The following is a 27804-nucleotide window of genomic DNA, read 5'->3' on the forward strand; positions in this document are numbered from 1 at the left end:
ACTTTGAATGTTGTTGCGAGGTGTTTTTACACTTAGTAACATGAATTTGCACGAGATAGCGATGGTTTCACTTAATGCTGTGGTCGTAGGCTGTGGTCAACCAACTTACTTAAGCTAAGGCTGTGCGCAAATGAGAACTTTTAAGTAAGCACTTTGGTTAAAGTGCATTATAGTGGTATTCAAAAACAGTTTTCATAAAATTGGTATTAATTAATGGTTTTCTTAAATATTTCAATTGTATTATATCTCATTCAATAATTAATTAACTAAATGTATAATAATCTGGTCTTGCGTAATGTAATCATACAGTGAATTATTTCTGCATTGCCTAGATACAACATTGCTTAGATATTTTATGTGTATTTTATTCATTTTGAGACATCAAGATACAAGATTTATTGTTATGTCGCTTTCATTATGAAGTGTTAAAACGGGATTTAAAGAAGAGTTACACTACCCTTACCTATTTAATTTCGAAAATTCCTCTCGAAATATTTCCCAGAAGGAGATTTTGACTACGTTTGATGTAGAGTTACTTCGATTTCTACAGGTTAAAAATCAAAATGAAAGAAAAGTCGTACACTTAATTGACATAAGTTATTTTCTTTATTTCCTACTTACTTTAATTGTTTAAGTTGGCACATACACTTACGTTTAAAAGAAACCTATTATAGCACTTATTTAAAGGTAACAGATTTATAAAAGATCATTGACTACAATAAATCACGTTGAGAATGCTTCATGTTTTCCAGCGTAAACTACTTATACATCTAGTCTACTTACATTTTTATTCGTTTACCTATATTATATACAGTGATAATCTCAACTTATTAAAAGATTCACAATTCTCTCCATTTTGTCAGCCTCGTCTCTAAAAAGACATATTTATAAAACCAACAAAACAAGTTATACTGTCAGTGTTATAATAATTAATTGATATTAATTGCTTATGTTACGTGGTTTCACTTGACATTCGAACAATAGAAATTACTAAGGAAAGATTCTTTTATTTTTTCATAATTAGGCTCAGCGTAAAATTATCAATCTAATGTTTTCTTAGAATAATCTTACAATTGTCCCCATTGTTTTTTATGATTGTCAGAGGCCGAGGACCGTATGGATATATTTAATAAGCAAGAGGTACTTATGCACTTATAATAAATAATTATTCGTTAATGAGATCCTTTTGTTGCATTTCTTCTATTAAATTTCGGATTCTGTAACAAAAAAACATGTTTGATTACTTCGTTTGAATGAATTTTCCCAGTAAATGTAAAAAGACAATGCGATAACGTTACTTCGAAATTCTTTGTCGATGAGATTCCCAGAAAAATAAATTATACAATTGAGGCCTCTGTGTATGTATAAAAAAAATATATTTGTTATACAATTTGCCATGTACACGTCTTATATTTTTTTCAATAGGCATACAAAAAACACTGTTTGTATTTAACAAATTAATGATAATAACCGAGGAATCAATTACCGTTTTGACACTTTTTATGCTTCTCTCTCAACAATATCGGGCCCAAATGTTTGGTGAGTAGGAAGCCAATAGGTGTCGTGATCAATATGGCTTGCACTATTATCCTCATGAGCGTTTCTGCGTACTCTATTTGTACCTTATCATGTCTACCAGTTGAAATAAACGCTGTTATTGCTATTGGGCACAGCACCGCCTGAAAAGATAAATAGTGTTAAAGAAAATAAGGAAGCAGAACATTTTATATACATTTTACATACATTGTATAACAGTAATAAGATAATTAAATTATTGTTTTATGGCAGGCTCATGTATTTATGTGCAATATATGTACATTGTCTTATCAGTTATCATCATTCGATTTTATTACGATGCACACACACGGTAAACCATGTGAAAATCGACTTTTATGCACGTTATTGTTTGTCAGGCTTTTCGACTTAATGGTTTTACGAATGGACTTAATATAGTTTGTCTAAAGTCTGGATTATAAGGCAACGCATAAACTAAAGATAATACGCAAAAGTTCAGTAAATTCAAGTCTCTCGAATTTAAAGACCTAACTTTAGCCGTGAATAATTTGCAAAGATAAGTTTAAAGGTCAGCGTCCGATTGTGAACTTTGGTTTGGGGTTGTCGATACACTGGGAGGAAAGATCAGCTAGAAGCGATGTCACCACGCTCTGTTCATTATTCGAAACAATAGGTTAATCGGATTTAGACTTTGGCTGTCGGGTCCTGATCACCATTAACACCTATTGGTACCCGAATTTTGGGGCCCTTATGAAGTTTATAGTTTCTGATGTAGAAGTACATAGTAGGAATATTGAATAACTGCTTAGGAAAATTTATTTCCGACTAAAAATGTTATATTAAGTTAATTTGACAAAATCGAATTAACCCATTCCTTGTGAGCACAGGTACAAAACGTGAAAAATTATTTAGAGAATACAAAAGAAGTAAGTAGATATTCCTAAGATATAAGGGTTTCGAAACACACCTCTACAATAGACTTGGGCACCCAAGCGCAGCACACAAACAACCTTTCTCTTACTGACAGGCTTGCACACACGAGGAAGGCGGTGATCAGTCTTACTGCCAAACAGACGACCAGCACACCAAACCCTACGAGCATCACTCTCGATAGCGACGGATGTATCTGTAACAAAATATAAAAAAAAAAACTTGAACAAACACGCTTTTATAAATGCACATCTAATTCGAAAAAATCTATTTGTGGTCAAAGTTTATTTCTTTCTAACAACAACAACAACTTAAAAGACAAACTACTTTTCCAACAGTTCCAAACACGGCTATGATACGATGTTCTCTAATCATCATCAGATCAGTTCCACCGTAACATAATATTGTATTGTCATCAGAACTACATACAGGTGCCACTTTCCATGACGCTACGATGCTTGTAAGTTAGTATTAGGTACATTATTTACCTTATATGGCATTACATAGATAGTTAGGTACATATAGGTCGACCTAATAAAAGCGTGTTAATAAAACACTTCATATTATTGCTTTGCACTAAAATCCTGTCATTTTATAACCGTCTGACATAATTGTTTCTATCATAAAAAGGTACAACGTTCATTTTGTTGCTATTTTTGGTAACGATTTGTGATAAATTGTGCCAATAAAGTGCTTTATTTACGACTTTATCAATTATATCATATACTTTTTTATTAATTTGTGACTGGGTTGAATTGTATCATATCATTTTGGTTAATGATTTTTTTTGTGTCACGTGCAATAAGAGCTTTAGTACTTATTGCACTAACTGATAAAAAATAGAAAAAAAAACATACAAAAAATAAACTTCTCTATCGATTTGTTTTCATTACGATCGTCATATCATAACATTCACAAAACGGACTCTCTCACATAATGAAGTCCGTATTATATAACCGTATAACGTATCTATTAACCCAAGTCCATTTAATTGGGAACCGTAAATAATCAATAAGGTTACCACGAAAAAGGTCCCAGTGTACGCGAAGAGGATCGGCTCGACCGATGACCACATGATGCGGTATGCGGTGGACGCAGGGTTGTTATTCAGCTTCCAGCCAGCTTTCGCCCAGTGGTGCGCTGCGGTAGCGTTGCAGGCTAACACTGCTATACCTCCTGGAATATTAAAAAAGATGTACTTTTTAATTATTTCAAATAAGTATCTTATTTTGATGACTTACTTGTGGGCGCACGCGTGGACAAATCAACGCGAACACGCAGCAATCTTAAGCGTTGCGCTGCGGCATTTACGTCACGTATGTCACGTAAGATCCTTCTACAGGTATCGACTGTTTATGATTTTCGCGTTCGAATCCGGATCGCTCATATAGGACGCACCGTTATATTTTGTATATCCAGTTTCATGGAATCTTGTTTATGTATTTTACAGAATTTTATAAATAAACGTTTATCATGAAATAAAATAAAATTCCACTTTATTTGAATATTAAACACTATACAATTTTATTTATCACGAAAGTAAAGAGGTAGACATATTGGTTGCAAATATTTGCAATGATATTATTATCATAGTTGGCCCAGTAATTGCTACTGTGATGACTCACACTCAGGTGACTTTTTTCATGAAAATGCTATTTCATACTTCGCTAACAAAAATGCTATATCTGTTTACATTTAATCTTCGAGTAAGAAAAAATGCACATTTACTTTAGTGTAAACTAGCTTCTGCCCGCGACTTCGTACGCGGATCCTGTCCCTTATGCCAGCGACTACGGGGTCAGCAAAATCAAAGATCTGAATAGTCTGATATTGAATTTTAAGGGCCAGTTGACTTGAAAACAACGGAATACGCATAACCATTAGAAACGTTCCATATATTTATTTTTTGTAGTTTAACGGCAAAAGCACAGCAGACTAAACAAAACGCTGAGAACTGAACCGCAATAGACTTGACCATAGGGATAAAAGTAGTGATTCTAATTAGTCCGCATTTAAGTTGTGTGTGGCAAAAATATTACACGTATTATTACGTAAAAAAACATTAAATAGAACGTCTCCCCCCATCTCCGTCCGGTCGAAGTGAACCATGACGGGGGTAGGTCTCACGCCTCTGGCTTGGCTTGGCCGTCCAGAGTGGAGTCGCTAGAGCAGGTTTAGTAGCTTACTAACTTAAGACAAAATTCAAGCGTGTTGTATCTTCGTTATTATTTGTTTGTGAGAGAGAGAAAAGAAAAATACGTGTCCATTATTTTAGGGTTATCTAAAAGGCGGACTAATTACTTTTCTTGATTCACCATACCTATTTCATAACATTCATTTCTATTCATTTCAAGTGTAGTATTGCTCCTGGAGTTCCACATCAGGTGTTTTACATCTTCAATTTTTATAAGTCAACAGAGAGTGCTTATCAGATTGAACAACTTTTGCTAAAACGTCATACCTCTATATGCTATAGTCTAGCTGGGCCCCTGGAGTTCCACATCAGGTGTTTTAGATCTTCAATTTGTATAAGTCAATAGAAAGTGCTTATCAAATTGAACAACTTTTGCTAAAACGTCATACCTGTATATGGTACAGAGAAGCTGGGCTCTTGGGGTTCCACATCAGGTGTTCCAGATCTTAAAATTTATTATCTCAGCTGAAAATGCTCATCACATGAAACATTTTTTGTCATGGCACCATTTTTGTATCTCTTATAGTTTTGTTGGTCTGTTGCAGTTCTGCATCAGGTCTTCAAGTTTCGAAGATAAATTATAGCCTATATGTTGACCAGGCTTAATACTGATACAACAAAGAAAAAATCATTGAAATCCGTTCAGTAGTTCCGAAGATTAGCGTGTACAAACAAACAGACATACAGACATACAGACAAACAGACAGAATTTTTTTTTTGGATTTGTGCTCCATTACTGTTTCTAAACCCCACCCAATTATTATTTTTTTAATATATTCAATGTACAGACACAGTTTTTTTACAGATTTATTATATGTATAGATTTTTAATATATTCAATGTACAGACACAGTTTTTTTACAGATTTATTATATGTATAGATGTACATACCTACATGAACCTTCAAAGAGTGCTTTTCAAAAATGTTATGTTTTCTCGAGATAGCAAATCACTGAAATGAAAGATGTTGCAAAGACCCGGCAGTGCATGGGAAAAGTCAGCTGTTCGGACCACAGACAAATAACGCAGTAAAGCAATTCAAACCAATTTTAATAAAATACTCCCATTCTACTTTTTGTTTCATACATATTTCCACGATAGCATTAATACATAAATCATGAACATAATCAGCTTTTCTGCTCAAATATAAAGTAATTTAAAAAGCTATTCGAAACTGAAATTTTAATACTCAATTAAATGCAAAATGTTAACAAAATAAATAAATACCTATATTTATTCAATGTGTTTATTTTCAATCTATTTAGTGGTGTTGAAAGTTTACAATGAAAATAAATAAAATTTGTGTTTTAGGTCCCTATATTGGTAAAGAATTGTAGGATATCGATGTAGGTATGTATAGAACATGATTGAAAAGCGCCGAAAGCTCTCTACAGTACTGTGTCGCGTGTTTGTGTATTCTTAATGCAGCTTATTTGCATTTGAAAAGTAACAAGTTTCGGAACACCACCTATCTTGTGACAAGAAACACGGTAGGGACCTATTTTAAGACGTCTTGCTATTTTTTCTGGTACAAAAATTCCGATACTTTATGTAACTTTATATAATTTTGACATATAGTTAAGAATATTTGATCAAAACATAACGTTACATTGTTGATAACTAATAAATACCACTGTTATACATAATGTACATTACTCGCTAGAAAATAAATATAAATTGTGGTATTTTTGATGCAACATTTATTCATCCTACGAAGATCCTACAACGAAACTAAAAAATAATTACTGAGAAAATCACACTCACGTTTTCAATTTCCTTACTGTTTAAAGCTACACTATGGCATGAGAAAATCTTAGGATTTTATAGTGGGACTTTGTGTCTCAAAATCCCGGTAGACTTGGAATTTGGAACATTGTGACCTGTACTTGTTACTAGGTCTACCATGACATTTTCTGTCTATATATCTATACTATCTATACTAAAACAATATTATAAAGAGGAAAACTTTGTTTGTTTGGTTGTAATGGATAAACTTAAAAACTACTTTAAATATTCTTATAACGTACTAATTTTAAATATTCTTTCTCCATTAGAAAGCTATATCTGCGAGTAACATAGGCTATATTTTATCCCGGTGCGGGCAGTAGCTCCCACGGGACGCGGACGCGGGGACGCGGGTGAAACCGCGGGAAAACGGCTAGTTAGAGCCCCCGCAGACCACAGATTTTTTATCGGCCGATAGTTTAGTCGGGTTGGCCTGCTAGTACGCACACCGAGCCAACTAAACAGTTTATTTATTTATTTATTTATTTATTTATTTAACAATTTATGTACACAGTGAACATATAAAAGAAATAGACATAGAATAGAAATAGTACAAAGGTACTGCTTATTTCTAAATCGAAATCTCTTCCAGCAGACCCGTAGTAGGAGAGTTAGAATGAAGAGAAGTAGGTAGATAGACTGTGTAAAAGGACATAGTAAAGATATATAAATTACACACATATATACATATATAAAGCAAAAGATAATACATACATACAAAAATACATATTTTATAAAATGACTCTATGAAGAAGAGGAGGACAAATAGTAACTTTTGAGTTTCTGTTTAAAAGTAGCAACAGTTTGACAGTTCCTTAATTCAGGCGGCAGCGAATTCCACAACCGTACTGCGTTTACTGTGTAGGAGAAGGAATAAAAGTCAGTGGAATGGGAGGGGATTTTAAGGAGAGATTTGAGATGCGTTCTACAGAGCGCATCAGGCGAGCGAACAAATGAAAAGCGTTCTCGCAGATAGGAAGGAGTTTTGGGATTAAAAAGGAGACACAAAATGCGCGTGTTCCTGCGAAGACGAATAGGGAGCCACTTGAGTTCCTTGCGAAAATGAGAAACATGATCATATTTCTTTAGATTGAAAACAAAACGAATACATAAATTTTGCAACCGCTCAAGCTTATTTAAGAGCTCCTCTGTGGCATCCAAATAACAGGCATCGGCGTAGTCAATGATCGGTTGAATGAGAGTCTGAGCAAGAGATTTTGGTTTCAAGGGCAAAAGTACTGGAGGCATTTCAGAGTGTGAAAGGTGAAGTGCACCTTGCGACTGACTTCATTGACCTGCGCAGACCATGATAAATGTGAGTCCATGATGACACCCAAATTTTTTGCCGTTTCTGCATAGCTCAGTTGAACCCCACCTAAACAAAGAGGAGGCAAAGACGCAACATCAAGCCTGCCCCGCAAGTTTCTGCCGCCAATGATCATGGCCTGAGACTTCTTGGGATTGATCTGTAGCCCAAAGGACTGCGCCCAGACCTCAATCATATTCAGGTCATGATTCATAGCGGCAACGGTAGATTCCGCATCGCATAACGGAAAATGTCTGTAGAGTTGCAAGTCGTCCGCATAGAGATGGAAGTTTGAAGAAATGACCTTAGTGACAGAGTCAATGAAAACAGAGAAAAGGAGAGGAGAGAGAACGCCACCTTGAGGTACACCCGCAGAAAGGTTGCACCAATTGGAGGATAAGTTATTAAGCCGGACACACTGCGTACGGCCTTTAAGATAGGAGTCAAACCAACTTAACGTGGAAGAAGAAATGTTAATAGATTTAAGGAGTTTAGTCGGTGATGAGTGCGCAAACTATCCAACAGTCTGCCGACTATTTGCTAGTTTCTAACCAACTGGCGAAAAGAGTGGTCGCACCGCACAATGAAAATTAATAAAACATTGCATAGAAATGTTATTATTGCTCTCATACACCGGAGAAGGAAAATTAAAAAGAGAGCCCGAGAGTATTGGGTGCATCCTATCTTTAGTGATAAATTATGAAATGGAAAAGTTTACACTATGCATTCCAAATTACTCGATTATCCGAAAAAAAATTTCGCCTTTTATCGAATGAGCATAACTAGCTTAGCTACAAAACGACCATTCGCTGTTAAAGCTCGGAGCGAACTGAACTATCGGCTTAGTCGGCCGACTAAAAAATCGTCATGTGTGCGCGTGTGGTATGGAGCCAATACTGATTATACGGTCGGCCGATAGTTTGCCGACAGTTTAGTTTGAATGGAATCGGGAAGCCCATCAAACTTTTTTATCGGCCGATACCAAATCGTCATAGTGTGCGCACTTGCTTACATCTGCGTACTGCTTAAGAGCCCGACCAAACTACCGGCCGATAAAAAGTCTGTGGTCTGCGGGGGCTCTTATGGTTATAAAATAGTGAGTCTGATAGTACAAAACTTTGGTACTTTCAGTACGCGAAATAAGATACTGTATGTTGAACATTTGTATTAAACCTTTTGCAGAAACCAGTTCATAATAAAAGGATGTTCGAATATTATAAATTACTTATATATTTTGTATCTATTTTCAAGTATTTAGAGCCTCGTTACGTAGTGCTCGTGGTGGCATTGTTATGATCGTGCAAAACCGTTTTGTTGCTCAAGTGACCAATATTGAATGCAGGGGATTCCGTGTGACTTTTTCATTAGATTTTGGCAACACAGTTTGTAAATAGCAACAGGTTTGAGTGTGTGTGGTTTTTTCGTATGGACATCAAAAGTGCAGTAAAAATGCGTGAAAATGACTTTATAGTTTGCGTAGCCTAACGATTTATCTTCGAATATAACATGTTATTAATTCTCCCAAATGCCGGCAGTTATGAAACAATAGACAATCAATCGAGTCTTGCATATATCTACGGCAAGCAGTGGGTTAATATACCAATTTAAGTAAATCTGCAATGGGTAATCTGCAACACCTACTTATTTAAGTAAATATGCCATGGGTATACCTTTGTAAGTATGTACGTATTTGCATACCGGTTTTACATGATTATGTAAAAAAAACAAACAATTAATATAAAAAATACAAACCTGCCCCACCCCAGCCGAAGTGCGAAGTAATGAAGAGAGCACACAATCCGCCGACGAGCACGAAAAGCACCCTCAGCTCGGTGACGTAAGCGTCTCGGGCGTGCGGCACAAACTTGGCAAGCGTACCCCAGATGACGCCCGCAACTGTGCCCAAGAACAGCGCACAGGCCGCCTGCAACACGGCTAACTTAGAACCGACATTTTGCCCAAGTTACTACACAACAAGTTTGCGCCCTTCAGTGCATTGTAAACATGTTAGGATTATGGCCTATTTGTTAGCTGACGTGTTTTCCAAAGATGAGTAGATAGTATATTGTTTGGAATTATTTAGGCTGATAACTTTTTTATGCGACAACAATGTGCTTTAAAGTTAGCAGCAGTCTACCAAAAGGACTTATCTAAAATAGCATTGTACCGTGAATGAATTCTAGCAATTAATTTATTATTAAGAAACATTTTATTTTTCACAGAAATATAAACTATTGATGTGTATTTCAAAACTGGATATAAATAATAACACATGTCGTTTTTGGCAAACTAATTACTTACCCTAGTATACCTATAGACGGTATCATCACCATCGTACATAATGAAGCTATGTATGATCCCGAATGCTGTGACACTGAGCGCCGTGTCGGTACCGCCTGACGTACAAATCAGTTGCGGCCAGTTCTGACCCAGGTTCTTACCCGCGGTCAGTTTGACCACCGTAGGCATTAAGATGGGACATGATACTGACGCGTAGATTGAGCCCAGAAGGAATCCTGAAAAGAAATACCGGATTTTAGAATGTTTTATTGAGCTACTTCAAAAACAAAGGCTTTCACTTTGACCTGTATGTAAGTATGCGTGTTTGTGCGCGATTATCTCACGTTTGGTTGAACCAATTTTGATGCGGATGCGGCAGAAGAAGTATTTGTCTAACTAAGGTATATTATTGAAGTCGGTTTATGTTTTTTTTTGGATCTCCTGTAGGTATGGTATCTTTTTATTTCACAAATTAGAATTTTGTATGTTAATCAAGATTTACGCGAAGTCTATCAATTTGCTCTTTCACAATCATAATTGAACTGACAAAGGAATCTTTAATGTATATTATAAGTTATAAACTATTCACAAAGTCACTATCCTCTTGTTTCGGAAAATAATATGGTGGCGTTCTAGCTTTATGCTTTGAATTTTCCGATCCATTATTCATGACTAGCTTCTGCCCGCGACTTCGTACGCGGATCCTGTCCCTTATGCCAGCGACTACGGGGTCAGCAAAATCAAAGATCTGAATCGTCTGATATTGAATTTTAAGGGCCCTTTGACTTGAAAACAACGGAATACGCATTAGAAACGTTCCATATATTTAATTTTTGTACTTCAATGGCAAAAGCACAGCAGACTAAACAGAACGCTGAGAACTGAACCGCAATAGACGCGACCATAGGGATAACAGTAGTGATTCTAATTAATCCGCATTTAAGTTGTGTGTGGCAAAAATATTACACGTATTATTACGTAAAAAAACATTAAATAGATGACAAAGTCGTGGTGACTTAGTGGAAGTCGTGGTGGTTTAGTGGCTAGAGAACCAATCTCTCAAGTATGAGCGTGCGTCTTTGATTCCAGGTCTGGCAAGTACCTGCCAATGCAACTTTTCTAAGTTCGTATGTAGGTACTTTCTACGTAAATTTTGGATACCAATGACCGTTATTTGGAAGGCATGTTAAACTGTAGGTTCCGGCTGTCATTGAACACGAAATTCTTGGCAGTCGTTATGGGCAGTCAGACCAGTAAGTCTGACCAGTTTTACCAAGGGGTGTTGGGTTGAGCGGGTAACCGGCTTGTGGAGGTCAGATAGGCAGTCGCTCCTTGTAAAACACTGGTACTCAGTTGCATCGTGACTGGAAGTCGACTCTAACATAATTGGGACAAAGGCTCTTGAGATAATAACGACAATAATAATGAGATATAGGCACTGCAGGACATCTGAGGCTGATGACGGGTAGAAGCGACCCCGCGGGGCTATATATACTGAGTTCTCCAGGGAGAGTATACTGTCCCCCATCTCCGGCCGGTCGGAGTGAACCATGACGGGGGTAGGTCTCACGCCTCTGGCTTGGCTTGGCCGTCCAGAGTGGAGTCGCTAGAGCAGGGTTAGTAGCCCTGCTCGGAGGATAGGCGCCTCGTGGTAAGAGACCCACAGGGAGCGCGTTATCTGCGCTTAAAATCCGCCGAGGTATTCTCACACTTCAGCCGCTCATGTCCATGTTGCCCTCTTGTTGCTATTCAGTGACTGATTCCCGGGGGCCCAGTAAGTGAGCTGGCGAAGTCTCCACCTGCAATTTTTACATGTATCTAATACATTGTCATCGGCCGGTGCCATAGCTCCCGTAGTTTCCCCATTCCTAGTCCATTAGCATCCCATCACAATAGCCCAAGTAGTTTTCGTCCATAGTTAGCAATGGTATAGCACAGAACCGGGGATTGTCTTTTTTTTTAACGACGTCCACCGGGGATTCTCCTTGGGTTCATTTCTATAGTGTATAAAGGGATAATCGTCGATTTTGTGTCACCATACCTATTTCATAACATTCGTTTCTATACATTTCAAGTGTAGTATTGCTCTTGAAGTTCCACATCAGGTGTTCCAGATCTTCGATGTGTATACGTCAATAGAGAGTGCTTATTAGATTGAACCACTTATGCAAAAACGTCATATCTTTATATGCTATAGTCTAGCTGGGCTCCTGGGGTTCCACATCAGGTGTTTTACATCTTCAATTTTTATAAGTCAGCAGAGAGTGCTTATCAGATTGAACAACTTTTGCTAAAACGTCACACCTCTATATGCTAGTCTAGCTGGGCCCCTGGAGTTCCACATCAGGTGTTTTAGATCTTCAATTTGTATAAGTCAATAGAAAGTGCTTATCAAGTTGAACAACTTTTGCTAAAACGTCATACCTGTATATGGTAGAGAGAAGCTGGGCTCTTGGGGTTCCACATCAGGTGTTCCAGATCTTAAAATTTATTATCTCAGCTAAAAATGCTCATCACATGAAACAATTTTTGCTATGGCACCATTTTTGTATCTCTTATAGTTTTGTTGGTCTGTTGGTGTTCTGCATCAGGTCTTCAAGTTTCGAAGATAAATTATAGCCTATATGTTGACCAGGCTTAATACTGATACAACAAAGAAACAATCATTGAAATCCGTCCAGTAGTTCCGAAGATTAGCTTGTACAAACAAACAGACATACAGACATACAGACATACAGACATGCAGACATACAGACATACAGACAGAATTTTTTTTTTGGATTTGTGCTCCATTACTGTTTCTAAACCCCACCCAATTATTATTTTTTTAATATATTCAATGTACAGACACAGTTTTTTTACAGATTTATTATATGTATAGATTAGTTTTCCATACAAGAATAGAGGATAGATACAGACGTATCGAAACTAAAATGTATATTTATTTCAGCATGTGCACGAACTTAATGCAGATGAATAGCTTATGCTTTTGCTTAGCGTATGTCATATGTAGGTATACTTATTTGTATATCCAAATGGTGTGCAGCGATCAATCGCAAAGAAATGCGTATGAATGAATAGCGTTTGTAAGTTTGTTTAGATACGTCGCAATGTTTTTGTGCCTTTGTATAAAAAAGATTGTACAGGTATCATTGAACTGTACCTTGACACTATCTTTGCATTGACAAATAATTGCATGGAAGCGTAAACCTCTACCGAGCGACGTCAAGCTTCAGTGAACACAGTTAAAATTATTCAGCAAATATAATTTTGCTTACACAAATTGACAGAATATTAACCATTTCATATTTTACGCCATTGCACATGCAATAAAAATCCAATTTAATTAAACCATTACACTATCAACGGGTGTACATCCAATGTCGATGTTGATGTAGCGCGAAATACATACGGGTTGGTAAATAAGAGCGTGAAAGTAAAACAAAAAGTCGTCGCTGGAAACTTTTTCGCTTTGATGCTTTGTCCGGAAAATCGGGCCGTGTAGGTACTCGGGTACTCGTAATTACAGGTGTGCGCACGCAGCGGCGGGCGTGCGGCGCGGCGGCGTGGCGGCTGCGGGCTCGCGGCGGCAGCGGCGCGTCTCAATAGTACGCGCCACGCTCCACTCTCCACGTCATGCGGCGAAAATGCATTCAAATCTTTTGCAATACGAGTTCCGCACCAGAATTTATTGAATTGGCTTTGTACAGCGCACACACCGCGCTCCATTGTGTTCAGCGTTCGTGACAATTTTTATTTTATTACATGGTCTGAGGTGTTTCGCGTTTTATCGAATGTTAGTCCGCGGTTTTTGCGGGCTGACGGAGGTTTTACATTTTTTTTTGCACTGCCTTTGCCAGACATATTGCAAGCCTCAATGCGCATAGTCTATGACACATTTGATAAATCAGAACTAATGTGTGACACGTTTTGCTATTGATAGAACAGTTTAAAATACATTACCATTTAGCGACGATTGAGCTTTATTGAACTCAGACATGGTATGGTTTTGTTTTTATTTATAGCTAGAAAATGCATTGTCCAAAATATTAGTGACACTTTCTGAAATATGATCGAGACACCTAAAATCATGGCTTTGCTAAAAGCTCTAGTAAGGCCCTAAATATAAATGAAAATGCCAAGACACTGATTCAAACAAATAAAAGATAGTCGTACCCCAAATCCAAGGATATCCAAGCAGCAGGTTCATACAGACGGCCAGCGTGACTACTTCAGCAGTCCATGGCAACACACCGAGAGACGCGACTTGTTTCCAGTTCTGTCTCATATAGGTCAAATTCCAGCCCAGGGAACCTTTCCCCAGAATCAATACTGGGTAGATTTTCCTACGAAGAAAAAATGGATTTTTGAAACTGAAACTTGCAGTGCCATATTAAGATAAAAAATAAACATGGCTACATCACGTAACAGAATATTTGGTAATATTTTAGGTGTGAAAGTGAGATTGTTTGTAAGCTTCCACGCCAATTGAAGTTGGGGCGGAGATAGAAAGAAATTAGCTACTGGGACATAGTTCCCTCGGGACGCGGAAATCTAGTTAAAATATTAATTATGCCCACCTCATAAACCCATCGATTGCAGTATAATGTCGCATGTCAAGATATCCTATATTTCGCGCTGCGATGCCGGTTATTAAAGCTGCTAAAAGAGGCGGGAGTGTGGTCGTCATCTGTAGTATTTCTCCGGCGACCCAGGCTATGGCTGCTACCACTGCAGGCCTGAACCAGCGCCCGTTCCAACTCCACTCCTCGCCGAACGCACACCATAGTAGACTCCATGATGCTAACCCTAAATAGGGCAAAGAAAATGATTAAAATATTATTTCTTAAGTAGTGCCTTCTAAAGTTTCTGCTTAATAAATTGCTAGAAGAATCACCATTATGATAATCATTGGAATATTATACGCTAGTATATGTATTATATAGATATATGTTTATATATATGTATGTATATTATTATATATATATATTTTTAATCTTTTGTATGTTATATATTTGGAATAATATTTATGTACCTACTTACGTCTATTTTAGTATTCTATTAAAATGTTAATCTCTAGTTGTCTTATACATGTCTTTCTAAGTAAGTAATGCACCTACCATGTTATCTCTGCATCACCTTAAGGTTGACTGGAGAGAATGCCCATGGCATTAAGTCCGCCTTTGTAATTGTAAGATTGCATAAAGTTAAATAAATAAATAAAGTAACAGTCGATTGTTTTATTACCTACAAAGTCTACATTTTATCTTTTTTTTGAAGGTTTTGTAAAAAAATAATTTGGATTTTAGCGAAGAAGCTTTTTTGGAAAAGTGAGACTAATTTTGCATATATGGAGTTCACAATATTTGAAATTCATAAACAAAAACAGACTCTACAAGACGCGATGATTAAAACTGCATTCAATTTATATCCTGACTTCTTACTGGATAATCTTACTGACTGGTATTGTCGAAAAGACCAATATTATGTATGAGTAGATCATACAATATATCCAGTATGTACTCTTTGTGTCAAAATCTGTGTTATTCAAATATTCTTCATTTTCTAAAATGTAAAACTCGGTCAAATTATGTTTATAAACCTACTACGGACAGTTCGTCCATTTACATCCAGCGTCCTACCATTATCCATGAATTAAAAAGTTTTAATCTTTGTTACAGCGGCTTTGTCACAGACTAGCGGAAAACACGACTGACCAGTAATAGGTAGGGATTTTCAAAATATTCTGGGAAAAGTCCGTGTTCATATTGAATGTTTACTTTTTTATACCATTCCATATCTTCATAAAGAGTAAAAAGCATACTGTACTGGGAATACATTAATGGTTATTTATTTCATTTTTTCTTAATCCGGTCACGCGCTTTATTTGAAAAGTAGTTTATTTAATACATAAACGTTATTTACATAGATTAGGACATTTGCTTATTCAAATATACTTATTGCATATGCAGATTATTATAGTATTTATCACATAGTTATATCTCGTTAGATTCCTATCGAAAATTTTCATTGTGGGACTAATATTAAGTATACAAGAAGTCATGTGAGAAGTTAACAAATAGATATTTATCTAGACTCTAGATATTGTGACGCAAGTTCAAGTTCAATACCGTTATAATATTAGCATTCTGACGTTATGATTGATGTGAAAGTATTAGGTGAACCCCGTAAACAATGTTTGTAGACAAAAGAGTGTCGTAAGATATATAGAGGCCTATGTTTCAGAGTAGGTACATGTAAAATTCAGCTAATGATTAATTTTTTCTTAATGAAATGCCTAGCGATTAATAATTATATTTTTAATTTAATAAGAAGCAATTATTGCATATAGAAAACAAATAATTATAAAAAAATCTAAAAAATCTATCAATAATTGATTAGATTGATTAGATTAGATTAGATATTAGGATATTTTTTTATAACTTTGCAGCTGTTTAATTTTGCTTTTACAAACGCATAAATACCTATAAAATGCATGGTGTTGCTTGATCGAAATAAAATATTGAAAAAACAATCAAAATTAATACATATAAACCACAAAATATTTTGTTGCCACCGTTTGAAATAGTGCATACTTATGGCTTTATGATTTAATCAAATAGCTTAATTATATAATACACAGTTTAAAAATATCCCCTATAAATCACAAGTCATTAATCAAAGCGGTACTCACCTAATATTATTAAAACAAAATAGTGGAGGAAAGTTGTCGTAGCTGCAATACAAGCAGCATTTTCCTTTTCCTCCGCTTCGCCGACATTCTTTTCAGAACTATAATTGAACGTTAATTCGGGCGTTCTGAAATTAAACGGAAAACAACAACGTTCAATCGTACATAATTGATAGTTCCAATTAAATTGAAAACAGCACTCACACAGATTCTCTCACTCGCATAATTGTATTTTGACGACTCGTTACCGTTACTAATAACGTGTCGTCTTCGTTCATACTGTTAAATAGAATAATGCAATCTAATGAGGCATACGCACACTAAGAAGTACTTACTTACGTTTTAAAGTCTTCGTTGTGTATAATATAGACACCCTTATCTAAGGCTGTGGTTGCGTTTTTATCTGAAAATTAATCATGCCATGTATTCTCAAGATCACTTTTGCTTATTTTACATTTTCTTCCGTGTACAAATGAAAGCATCTGTATAGCATTTCAAGACTATTTTTTATTTCAGTTGAAGGTTGACAAAGATTGAACGGATATAATAACCTTATTATGAGGTTTTTGTACTTTTCTTATTCGGAGAACTCAACTTCCGTTCTACAAAACGCTGCTATTTTATTTGTGGTTTGCTAATTCTTCTTAAATTCTGTCTATAATACAAAGATTGCACCTTCTACACTCAAATATTCTAGACGTTCTAGAATGTACAATCGTGTATTAACCGATAGAAATTCATCGTCAAACATGTAGAATAATCGCTAATCAAAGAATTGTCGTATCATTTTTAATTTTATTTAAAACAATTGCAATATATAAAAAAAAGAATTACGTGTTTAACAGATATCATTGCAAAAAAAGCTTAAAGACTTATAAACCTCATAGAAAGAACACCAGTTCATTATCTAATATCATTGCAGAATACAAACATCCTTCAGTATTAGTTTATCTACATGTTACGTAACGGTAGCAGATACAGAGATTGTCGAATACATCAATCAACAGTTGACAAAGATCGCTTTAATTGGTCTCCATATACCGTGTATAAACGAACCTTTACAATTACTTCTTTATCTAAGATAACACATAGCAAATAACACGAGTTTACTCTCTTGCTACCGAAAAAAATATTTGTCAAACAAGTACAATTTGCGTCAATGTAAATAAGAGCTTATCATCGCGTATTTAAGGATAAAAATTGTTAAGCAAATACTACCGAATTTAAAGCAGAGCTATGGCTGAAATAAACAGATTAATTACTATTGCCTAAGTGGAAGCCTGGACCAATATTTGTATGGAATGATTTGTACGTAATTTTCGAGTTCTGTATTATTGCGCTTAATGTTTGTGCGGCAGCCGCACTAGTAGTTTGAAAGCAAAAAAGGGTGTTAAGTCATAACTCTAATCATCATCTTATCGTATTCGCTTATTGCCGTCCAATTTTGAACGTAAGCATTTATCAACAAGGGCTAAACATCCAGGTCTTGGCATGAATAGAGTCGTTGTTATGGGCAACGCATTTATGCGGGATGCAATAACATTAATAACCCCATTAGGTACTTATTATAACACGTAGGTAATAGTATGTTTTTGAATTCCAATTATAAAAGCCTATATTGTAAAATAAATTGTTTATCAAAATACAAATACGTTATTTATAACTTATACTTAAGGAAAATAATTTTTCTCGTTTCTTCACAATTTGTCAAAGATAACTTTGTTTGTAATTGTAGAATAATATGACAGGAGCAGGTTGAATTCGGAAACTAATTTCAGAGTAATTAAATGTGAAGAACAAAAGGCCCATTTGTTAGAAACCTGCGCACGAGTTTGAAATGTACTGATTGACTGAGGGTACTGTTATTATATTGCAAATCTAAATAACCAATGAATCCATACGAATAGTCTAAAGCGAAGAGTTTGTTTCTATGATTGCTTGAACGACTGCTATGCTTTGGAAAATTATTTCATTGTAAGATAGCCCATTGAGCGAGGAAGGTTATAAGATTTATTCGGTTGCGCGAAGGTGAGGTCCCATGGGACGCGAAACGAGATGAAAATGAAATGATAATTTATGGATGATAAGTTAACATTCTGTATTAAAAATAACCGTAATCCTAAGAAGAAATAAAAATAAATACAAAGTTATACTATGTGGTATTTTAACTCCATCGTATACAATCTTATCGCCCTTAAAGTGTTTCTTTGTATATGGATTTGCTGTACATGCAAATGATAATACCCTTTATTATCATCATCATTTGCATTACAAAAGTTTACTTTTCTTAAGTAAAGATCGAAACGAAGTCTTAATTCGCTGCTGAGCAACCGACTTGAACACACCATGACCAGCTAAAAACCACTAAATAAAAAGTCTGTGAGTCTATTAAAAAGATAGGGAAATATTTTGATACTTAGTTTTAATATTTCCCTATCATAAGATCAACAATAATTAAAAAAATAACCATAGTGACAAAACATAGGTAAGTATGTAGGATATTCACGCAATAATTTTCAATATGGTTACTTGAAAACTACATTGTAAAAAATATACTAACTGCCTATTGTTTAATCGATACTATGTGAACGTGACTATCTATTGGTTTAGCACCATTTCTGGGATTTTTATTCGGGAATGGATAAAATGGTGTTATCACGACTGGTATTAGTTTTATTCAATGTGTATGTGCATTCTAGCATCGTATTCATAAAATTCTATAATAATATTATACAATATGGTGCTGGAAAGTAATTTCAAATAACCTTACCACAGAAATAATTTGTGAATTAAAACCACCAACGCTTGCATTTGACTGGTTTTTATTAAGTTTTTATACAATGAAAATGGCTTTCTGAGCCCGACAATTAATTTTGGCAAGCGTTTGAACTTTTACCAAACGCGGGCCTACACCATCTCACTTTTTTACACTTTTATATTATAGAATGTTGTCAAAAGAAGCTTAATATATAACGGAAATATATTTTGGTTAACCAGAAATATGTTTTTGGCCGAGTTTTATTACATGAGTGATTTACTTGATACTTTTTAGTGCTTATTATTTTGCATATCTGCATTAATCTGTGTAATGATTAGAAGTTACTGTACTTGACCCAACCAAGATGAGCACTTAAATTTACATTGTCTCTGCAGGAAAATTGTATAGGTAATTGGATAGCCTACTACTATCCAGCTCGATGAATTGTTCGGTAACATTTTAATTCGTACCAAGTAAATATCTACACAATGTGGTCGAGATATTCATAGTACAACAATAACTCTATTGATTTACCACAGAGTTAACAAACGGTAGCAAGTCATCGCCCCTCAATCTGCCATCGATACATCGGGGCATGTATCAGCCTACAGGGATTACAGCGTATTTTTGACAATTATCCCTTCGTGGCATAAATTGGATTTCGAACAAAATGCAAATTAATGTTTTGAACGAAGGATCGAAATACATATTTGAAATTGGAATATAAAACAGTTGACGGCCAGTGATGGATACTTCGTTCCAAAACTATTACCTTTTGGAAAAGGATGATTTGAAAACACAAGGTGTCTCGGTTTTCCAAAAACCCACGGTAATGTCAGAGAACCCTTCGTTATGGAAATCCATGGAAAAGCTTATGTAAATCCGTGGACCTCTTGGACTATTATGGAAATAAGAAAAGCCATAATAACCATACCTTTCTCTAATGTCGAAGATATGATATGATAACATAGAAATCCATAAGTAATAGTTTGATATATTATTCAAAATTATCATCACATCAGGTCGTAAAGTTTTAATATTGATAAAACTGATAAAGATTTTCGTTCAGAACAAAATTGCATATTTATTTATGTAGTTCATCCTTTTCTGAATAAGATACCTAACTTTAATTGAGCCAAAACTTCGTTCTTTCTCTTCCGTTGTCAAGACCTGGTTCTAGTTGGCAAGGATAACTCACAAAGGTACATTGGTCGTTACCCATAGCATAATTATCTGTCTCACGACCGAACGCAGTCGTGAGACAAGACAGTCGTAAATGATCATGGTGTTTTTTAAAAACACTTTGAGATGATGAAGTTCGGACTTCTTTTAATTGGCCATATTTTGCAACGGTGGAGCATCAGTGGTTTAGGTAAAATTTGAAATTTTGAATGGCACATGAAAAGTTACATGATTTTTTATAGAAATTTCCTTTAACCAGATACAAGTGAATATTAAAAAAAATTGAAGATTTTGTTCGTTTGTTTGCTTCAGTGCGTTAATCTGAGATCTACGATCTACGCATGTAGAATCGTATTGAAATCATAATGATACGATAAGACTTAATGACTACAGAGTACTAGAATGCCAGTTTTGTACGAGCATCTAGTTTTTGCGAACTACGATTGATGAATTGAAATGATGAACATACTTGATATTTATGTCGGGTCATGGCGAGGACGGCTCATGACAAAATATCAACAGTTTGCACGCCATGCTATAAACAATGGCTGCTAGTCATATCATTTTATGTCTTGATTGAGATTGATGTATTCTTGTAATTATTAATATGTAAATTAGAGGTACATGAGGTGGATGAAGTTCTAGATGATATAATAAGTTGACAACTTATTTTTCACAGTGTTATTAAATACATTGTAATTAGAGCGTAACCATGACTGAGGCTGTGATGTGACGATATTGAACTTCAATTTAGTAGATAAATCGCTTCATGCCCTTGAATATAAGAAGTTGATGAAAAAATTGTAGATTAATCGATTTGTTCTACCAAATCATAAGGTTCATATTATAAGAAAGAATTTCCCCTTTAGGTATATTGTACCGTATTTTGTTATTAGACTCGTTTCAATGTAAGTAGCATTGAGAGACATTGATTCAGAATTGCGTGGTATGTATGTAAGTCGTCTCGTTTATTATTATTGTTTGAAATAACTACTTCTACTAGCGCACACTTATAGGCGACAAGACAATTAATTACTGCGGCATCTTCATTTATAACCAGAACTGTACAAAATTCAAGACTACCGAGTGAGACATGACAACATTGAAATTAATATTTCAAATGTTTGTTATTTTAAATGAGGTATATTGGTGGTTAGAGGAATTTACTTACATGGTTGTTATACTTGAATATTTACAAGTCTAATTGATTACTAAAGCGGCTAAATATTATTTTAAAATAATTAAAAATAACTTACTTTCTGTCATTTTCGGTTTGAAAATGAAAGCGTTGATCACTTATATTTTCCAAAAAACAAAAACTCTGAACGAACTGTCGTTCAGTAATCATAGCCGACGGTATTCAGGAACATGGTAGCTGAGGTATTGGCTGGTTGAGTCCACCGAGGCGAGCGGTGTCTGTCACGGACCGTGCTGCCTGCGAGCACGTCATATACTCCACAAATAAATACCCATTATTATCAATTAGCAACGTAATTTTCACTGCTTCATAAAGATTGCAACTGATATTCCGATAAAATGCACAAAATTCAAAGATTCATGTCACTTTATCACTGCTATAAAATCTCACAGCTACCTATATTCATTCAGAATTAAAAATTGCTATATTTTTTGTTATTTTCTTACTAAAAGATCCTATATTATCCCCAATGAGTACGTCAGTGTCTGAGAGAGCAATGAACAAGTATAGCGCTAGGTCCGCAGAACATACTAATAGTGCGTAAGTTCATAATTGAGTGGTACCCAATCAGTGACATTCGACAAACACCATGTATGTATGTTACCTAATCGTTTTTACGTACCCGTATTGGTAGCTCATAGGTGATCTTATATTAAAAAATAATCGATCATTATTAATGATTTGAAAAGCATTTTTGAGTGGTATCGGTATAGGTATCGGTTTTCGGGAAGCGTGGTCTATCTCATCCTTAAATTGAACGTGAAACATATTTCTCAGAATATTAGCTGTTTTGATACTTGTTGTTTTATATTTACAAATCATATAAACTTGAATTTAGCTCAAATAATTATTCAAGGCTGGAACAAAGGAGCACAGTGCACAGTGTATGTATATACATACATTTACACTAACAGTGGAATTGCAGTTCAACATCTCTATGTACCGAAAAGTGACTGTGAAGTGACGACTCTGATGAAATTTGCTGACAAAAAACCAAACATTAACCTCTTTTTATTCTCCGGCCAGCAGTTTAACGTAAAAGTAATTGCTAGTCATTCATGTTTAAAAGAAACCACAAAATTCTGGATAAATCTTAATAAAAGAGGAAAATTCCACAAAAATTACTGCTATATTAAATAAAGTACCAGGTAAATAAATAATATTGTTACGTCAGCGACGAGTTCGACCTACTCTTGGCGGAATATTGTCAATTAAAATATAAAATAATTATTTTTCTACCAGAACAAGGTTGCTTTCATGGAAATGCTTACTTCGTAAAAAAAAAGTTATCACTAAACCGCCCGATACCAAAACGATTATTGGAGAATTTGACCCTAAGAAGAAAGAAGCAGTAGGTTATAATCATCCGTAGAATACCAGACTTTTGCTATAAATATTGTCTCATTTATCAGGTTTGTCTCTGTAAATCATACCTAAGTATATGTGGTAAGTACCTGCCTTATGTCGGTACACAAATCACATTCAGGAGATCAAGTACTCGACCTCTTATCAGTAGTAGCGATTACAACCAGCTTACAGTAGCGTATTAGATTAAAAAAAGATTTCAGTACACCATGTTAATACAAAATTTAAATATTTGAGTATCTGCCACCATGTATGCATGTTGGCAGGTGAACGTTTTGGAATATAGCCAGAATTTCTAAGGCTTTCAAAGTTTGGGGCTTAGATCGAATTTTGGGTTCTAGAAAAAAATACGTAGCTGAGTTATTGTTGAATATACTACACTACACCAAAAGACTATGATCGTTAAATGGTCTTGTAATTGTACCAATACTAAATTGTACCTACCATTGCTTAATTTAGGTTTGTGGTTCCTACAGTTAATACTTACGCTCCATAAGATTGGCAGTTTGCTAAAGTTTGCACATGTTCATTGACCTTCGAATTAATCTTTCATAAGACCTATGTTAATAAAACTTGGCAAGTCATATGATTTTCAGTTTGCTTAAATCTCATGACTCAAATCTAAAATGGGAGTATCGTGCAAAACTGAATTTCATAGTTTTCTGAAAATTCAATTCACTGATACTACTGGGGATTTTAAGAGTGGAAGCCAATCAATGCTAGCTTTTTTGTGTTCTAAATTCAAATAGGGCCAAACTTTTTTAATAAATAGCCTTTCGATCAAATCCTCGATTGAACGAAGTTGGCTTTTTCCATATTCATTGGTTATCCCTTAGGTTGTCTACAAGGTGAACTGAGGTTGAAGTGCAGACGGGTCATATGAAATAAAAGCTTATATTTTAGCATAATACATAATTTATTGAACATTTATACAGTGGAGTGAGTTTGAGGTATTGTTTCGGCGGACGCGGTTCGATGACACGGGCGGTGATATCGTCTGCGTGCGGTAGAAATCTGTGAAACAAGACAAATGTTGATATACTTATACATACTCGTACACACAGATAGAAGATGTAAATAAATTATGACTTTATCTTGAAAAAGTCTGTGAGGGGGAAAATAAGTATGAACCTGACAGGTTTATTTTTAGCTTACTTTAATTTGTTTTCGTAACACAGATATTTATCCCAATTGGTTTTTCTTTCACGAAAAACTTTGGAAAATACTTAAATGGGAAGACGTTGCAAACATGATAATGACACAATCCGGCAAATTAAGAAAATGTCTAGTCCCGATTCTTTCTTTTACTATTACAATAATAGAAATATGATCAAAAAGCGGTTATAAATAAGTGTAGACTATCGGGAAAAAAAACGTTATGAAAGCAGTAAAAAGTACGTAACATAGTCATTATCTATGATAGGCCGCCAAATACTGAATGATTGGTACAAGAAATCAGCGCGGTTACATTTTTTCTTGCTTCTGTTTAGTGATATAATCGTAACGCTTTTTATCTGAGGTCAGGGTTTTAATACAGACTCGTATTTGTTTAAAAAAATCACAACAAGAACAGTCAAACAGTTAGTTGATTGTGAACGAACTGGTTTAATAAAAACCTACGTTGATTAAATAAAGAGATATAAATTGAAATAAGTTTATTGAACGAAACTTAACGAGATGAAAATGGGATAGGTACTGAAAAAAGCATATGATTCTACGGGAAATCATCAAAATATAAAAAAATGAGATTTCAGTGTTTAGAAACCGATTTAGTGAATGAAATGGGAGCAACAAGAACTGGGGGAATCAGTTAGGTACTATTGATTGGGTATTGTATTTCAAAACCGCAGTAGTAGGTACATTTTCAGTACAGGAGCTCGGATATATAATTTAGTAGAAAATGGTATTTTATAGGTATAAAGACTACGCTGTGCAAAATTAATGTACTTTGCGAGTATTTTCCACAGTGTCTCCGCGGCATAGTATCAACACGCCTTATCGTATATCAAACTTAGTAACATGACGACACGAGCTCCAATAAGGCTATAAATATAAATCATTAAATATTTTTAGAAAGATCATACTCATACCTATTTATACTGTTATCATAATTGGCTGGGCAATTAAACTTATCAGATAATAATTCGGATTACAGTAAAGAGGATTTAAGGCAATCTTTATGAATAAAGCAATAAGGCGATTCTTTGAACTGAGATAAATATTAAACTCTATTTATGTGATGTAATCCATTGAGTTTTGAGTTGTTCACACGGCCGATAGCCGGGCGATCATGTCGATGAAGAAAGGTCGTAAAGAGGTTGTATTGGGTAATAGGAAGTAGCTCAGCTAACATGATTATGAACAGGAAAACGTTCACGGAGATTGGTGACTTATTTATTAGCTCTGGCTACACATACTGCAAGCTACAGCTCTTTCTAAGAATTCGTTGTACTGAAAAATCCCCCGAGCTTTTTTCCACCACTGTTAAATTCACCTGTTTGAATTTTGAAAAGCACATCCCAAGTAGCATTCGGGGTTCTATATAAGATGTCTAGTCGTTCACATGTACTCTACAAGCTGTGTATGTCAGCTGTATATGAGCTGTATAGCTTGCTATAATGCTTTTATTGAACCAGTTTGGGCACAAATTAGACAGCCTTAAGTTCACTATGGCTGTACATTAGAAGTATAATAGCATTATAACAGCAGTTTAAGTAGTAACATCGGACTTAAGGCTGACTTACGGCACTATATGGAACGCAGTGTGAACCATATAACGTACATGAGTGTAATAAAGTGTAATAAGTTGCTAAATACACAGCCTTCACAGTTAAAATCGGACAAAAGTACTCCAGTAAGCTACCTTAAATTCACTTGTATCCTAAATTATTTTCACATTTTAATATATTAGCTGACAATTTGTACGGAGTGCACGGATTCGGCACAAACTAACTCCGGCGGATTTTTATTATAATATAACACGCGGTAGTACCTGTTTTATATACTGTATCATGTTAATGCCATGGGAATGCAACTTTATCGTGAAATGTATACATATTGACAACTAAAATTTTCTCGCGCCTCTGTAAAAACGCTTTATTCATTTTGAAATATTTAAAGCTGGCTGAGAGGAAAATTTACATTTTCAGTTTTTTAAATTTTATTGGCATTATAATTATACTACGGTAATTAATTTTAACATGCAACCAAAACTCATTCGCTGTATCTGCGTATTTTAAGATAAATCTGCATTAATCTTGTAGATTTATTTGGTAAGTATTTTAGGTTACGTAGAACAAAATGGTGGAAATGAAATACGGCTATGTGAACTGTTATATAGCCCTTCTAACAGCCTACAGTTCACATGTGAATCATTTAAACACTTCTGTACAGATAGTAAAAAAAAGGTTATTTTAATTATCACAAACAAGTCCTAACACAGCTACTGGCTGTATAACAGTCTAAGACAAGTAAACATAACAGCCTTTGGCTTTATAAATGACCAGAAGTGTTCTATTAAAATGCTAGCTCTATAACATCGAACAAGTAGGCCGTTAAACAGCGGTTGCCGTATCTCTACCCTCCTATAATGCTCTTAGTCAGAAAGCTGACTAAAGGATAGTTGTTAGAGTATTGTAACACCCATAACCGTATAAAAGTATTACTCTACACTCCTGTAAGTCCCTTAGACAGGTATAGGTGTAATTAATTACAATAATGCAGCTAATACATCACGAGTGAACTGTAGTAATGCTTCAAGTTCACCTGTGAACTAAATGTGTACTCTTAAATGGAACAAAATGCTACTTGGGATTGCACCCATTTCTTTCAAAACAAGTCAATCATATTTATCGCCCTCTTTATCAACCTCCCCATTTATAAACCAATGACATTGACTAAGGATACTGGGTAGCTAATACTGGTATTTTAACTACAATATGTGAATGCTGTTATAAAATTAGTTTGTCCCTATAGTTATGAATATGCACATGTTTGCATGGTGAAACTGTTATAATTTAGCACGCGATACGGGTCCTATGGCATGTGTTTGTAATTTGTTTATGTTGGTTATTAATACTCTGACAATAAACATAGCCCTAAAGAACTTTTTAAAAATTTTTGTAGATGATTAGATTTGTAGCTTAAATGTCTGGTCTGATTGATGTGCAGTCATGTTTCCAGCAAGTTGATGAAATGATTCATGTTTTATTTTATTTTTATGCTTAAGTATAATGAAAATACTAATGAACCTATTTTGTGGATTGAGTTAACGAATTACATAAGTGGGTAACATGGTCGCACAAATGCTTCTGACGTTCTTAGAATGTACTAATTGCCTTCTTAGAAAGTCGGATAATCGAAAAACATATTTTTTATTGGTGTGTGAATTTTGCAGGGGAAATAGATATATATCGATAAGACAAAAAAGGAGTTCAAGATTAAATTGGTTCAAAAATAACAATAAATTATCAAGTTTATCTTCTGTAAATGATGACTTCATTGTATGATACATGAGATCATCATTTTGGTAACATTATAAAAATAATGTATTTGTACTTTTCTATTTGAGAAAGATATTAACAGTTGTTTACCAGTATAAC

At 35.0% G+C, this 27804-nt stretch overlaps 2 protein-coding genes across 4 annotated transcripts in view; both read right to left on the bottom strand.

The window, feature by feature from the left end:
• Window positions 1–761: 761 nt before the first annotated feature.
• Window positions 762–22257, bottom strand: LOC110375479 (putative SLC9B1-like protein SLC9B1P1). Of its 2 annotated transcripts, XM_021333602.3 has the most exons (11): window positions 21897–22257; window positions 17040–17103; window positions 16704–16828; window positions 14590–14818; window positions 14186–14355; window positions 10031–10245; window positions 9482–9653; window positions 3467–3621; window positions 2483–2641; window positions 1487–1679; window positions 762–1217 (listed from the first exon to the last, which is right to left on the bottom strand). In XM_021333602.3, the coding sequence occupies exons 1-11, from the start codon at window positions 21904–21906 to the stop codon at window positions 1204–1206; spliced, it is 1506 nt and encodes a 501-aa protein (XP_021189277.3). In that variant the 5' UTR covers window positions 21907–22257; the 3' UTR covers window positions 762–1203. The 2 variants fall into 2 exon arrangements, with proteins under 2 accessions (XP_021189277.3, XP_021189275.3); XM_021333600.3 differs by lacking the exons at window positions 17040–17103; window positions 21897–22257 and adding an exon at window positions 16905–17033 and having other exon boundaries at window positions 763–1217.
• Window positions 22258–24100: 1843 nt separating this feature from the next.
• Window positions 24101–27804, bottom strand: part of LOC110375490 (sodium/hydrogen exchanger 9B2) — a 34247-nt gene continuing 30543 nt past the window's right edge. For both annotated transcript variants that reach the window (XM_021333620.3, XM_021333621.3), the window contains exon 11: window positions 24101–24217. In XM_021333620.3, coding sequence (XP_021189295.3) covers window positions 24120–24217 — 98 coding nt within the window. In that variant the 3' untranslated portion in view covers window positions 24101–24119. The remainder of the gene's footprint in view (window positions 24218–27804) is intronic.

Source organism: Helicoverpa armigera, chromosome 6 (genome assembly GCF_030705265.1).
Source record: "Helicoverpa armigera isolate CAAS_96S chromosome 6, ASM3070526v1, whole genome shotgun sequence".
Lineage (NCBI taxonomy): Eukaryota > Metazoa > Arthropoda > Insecta > Lepidoptera > Noctuidae > Helicoverpa > Helicoverpa armigera.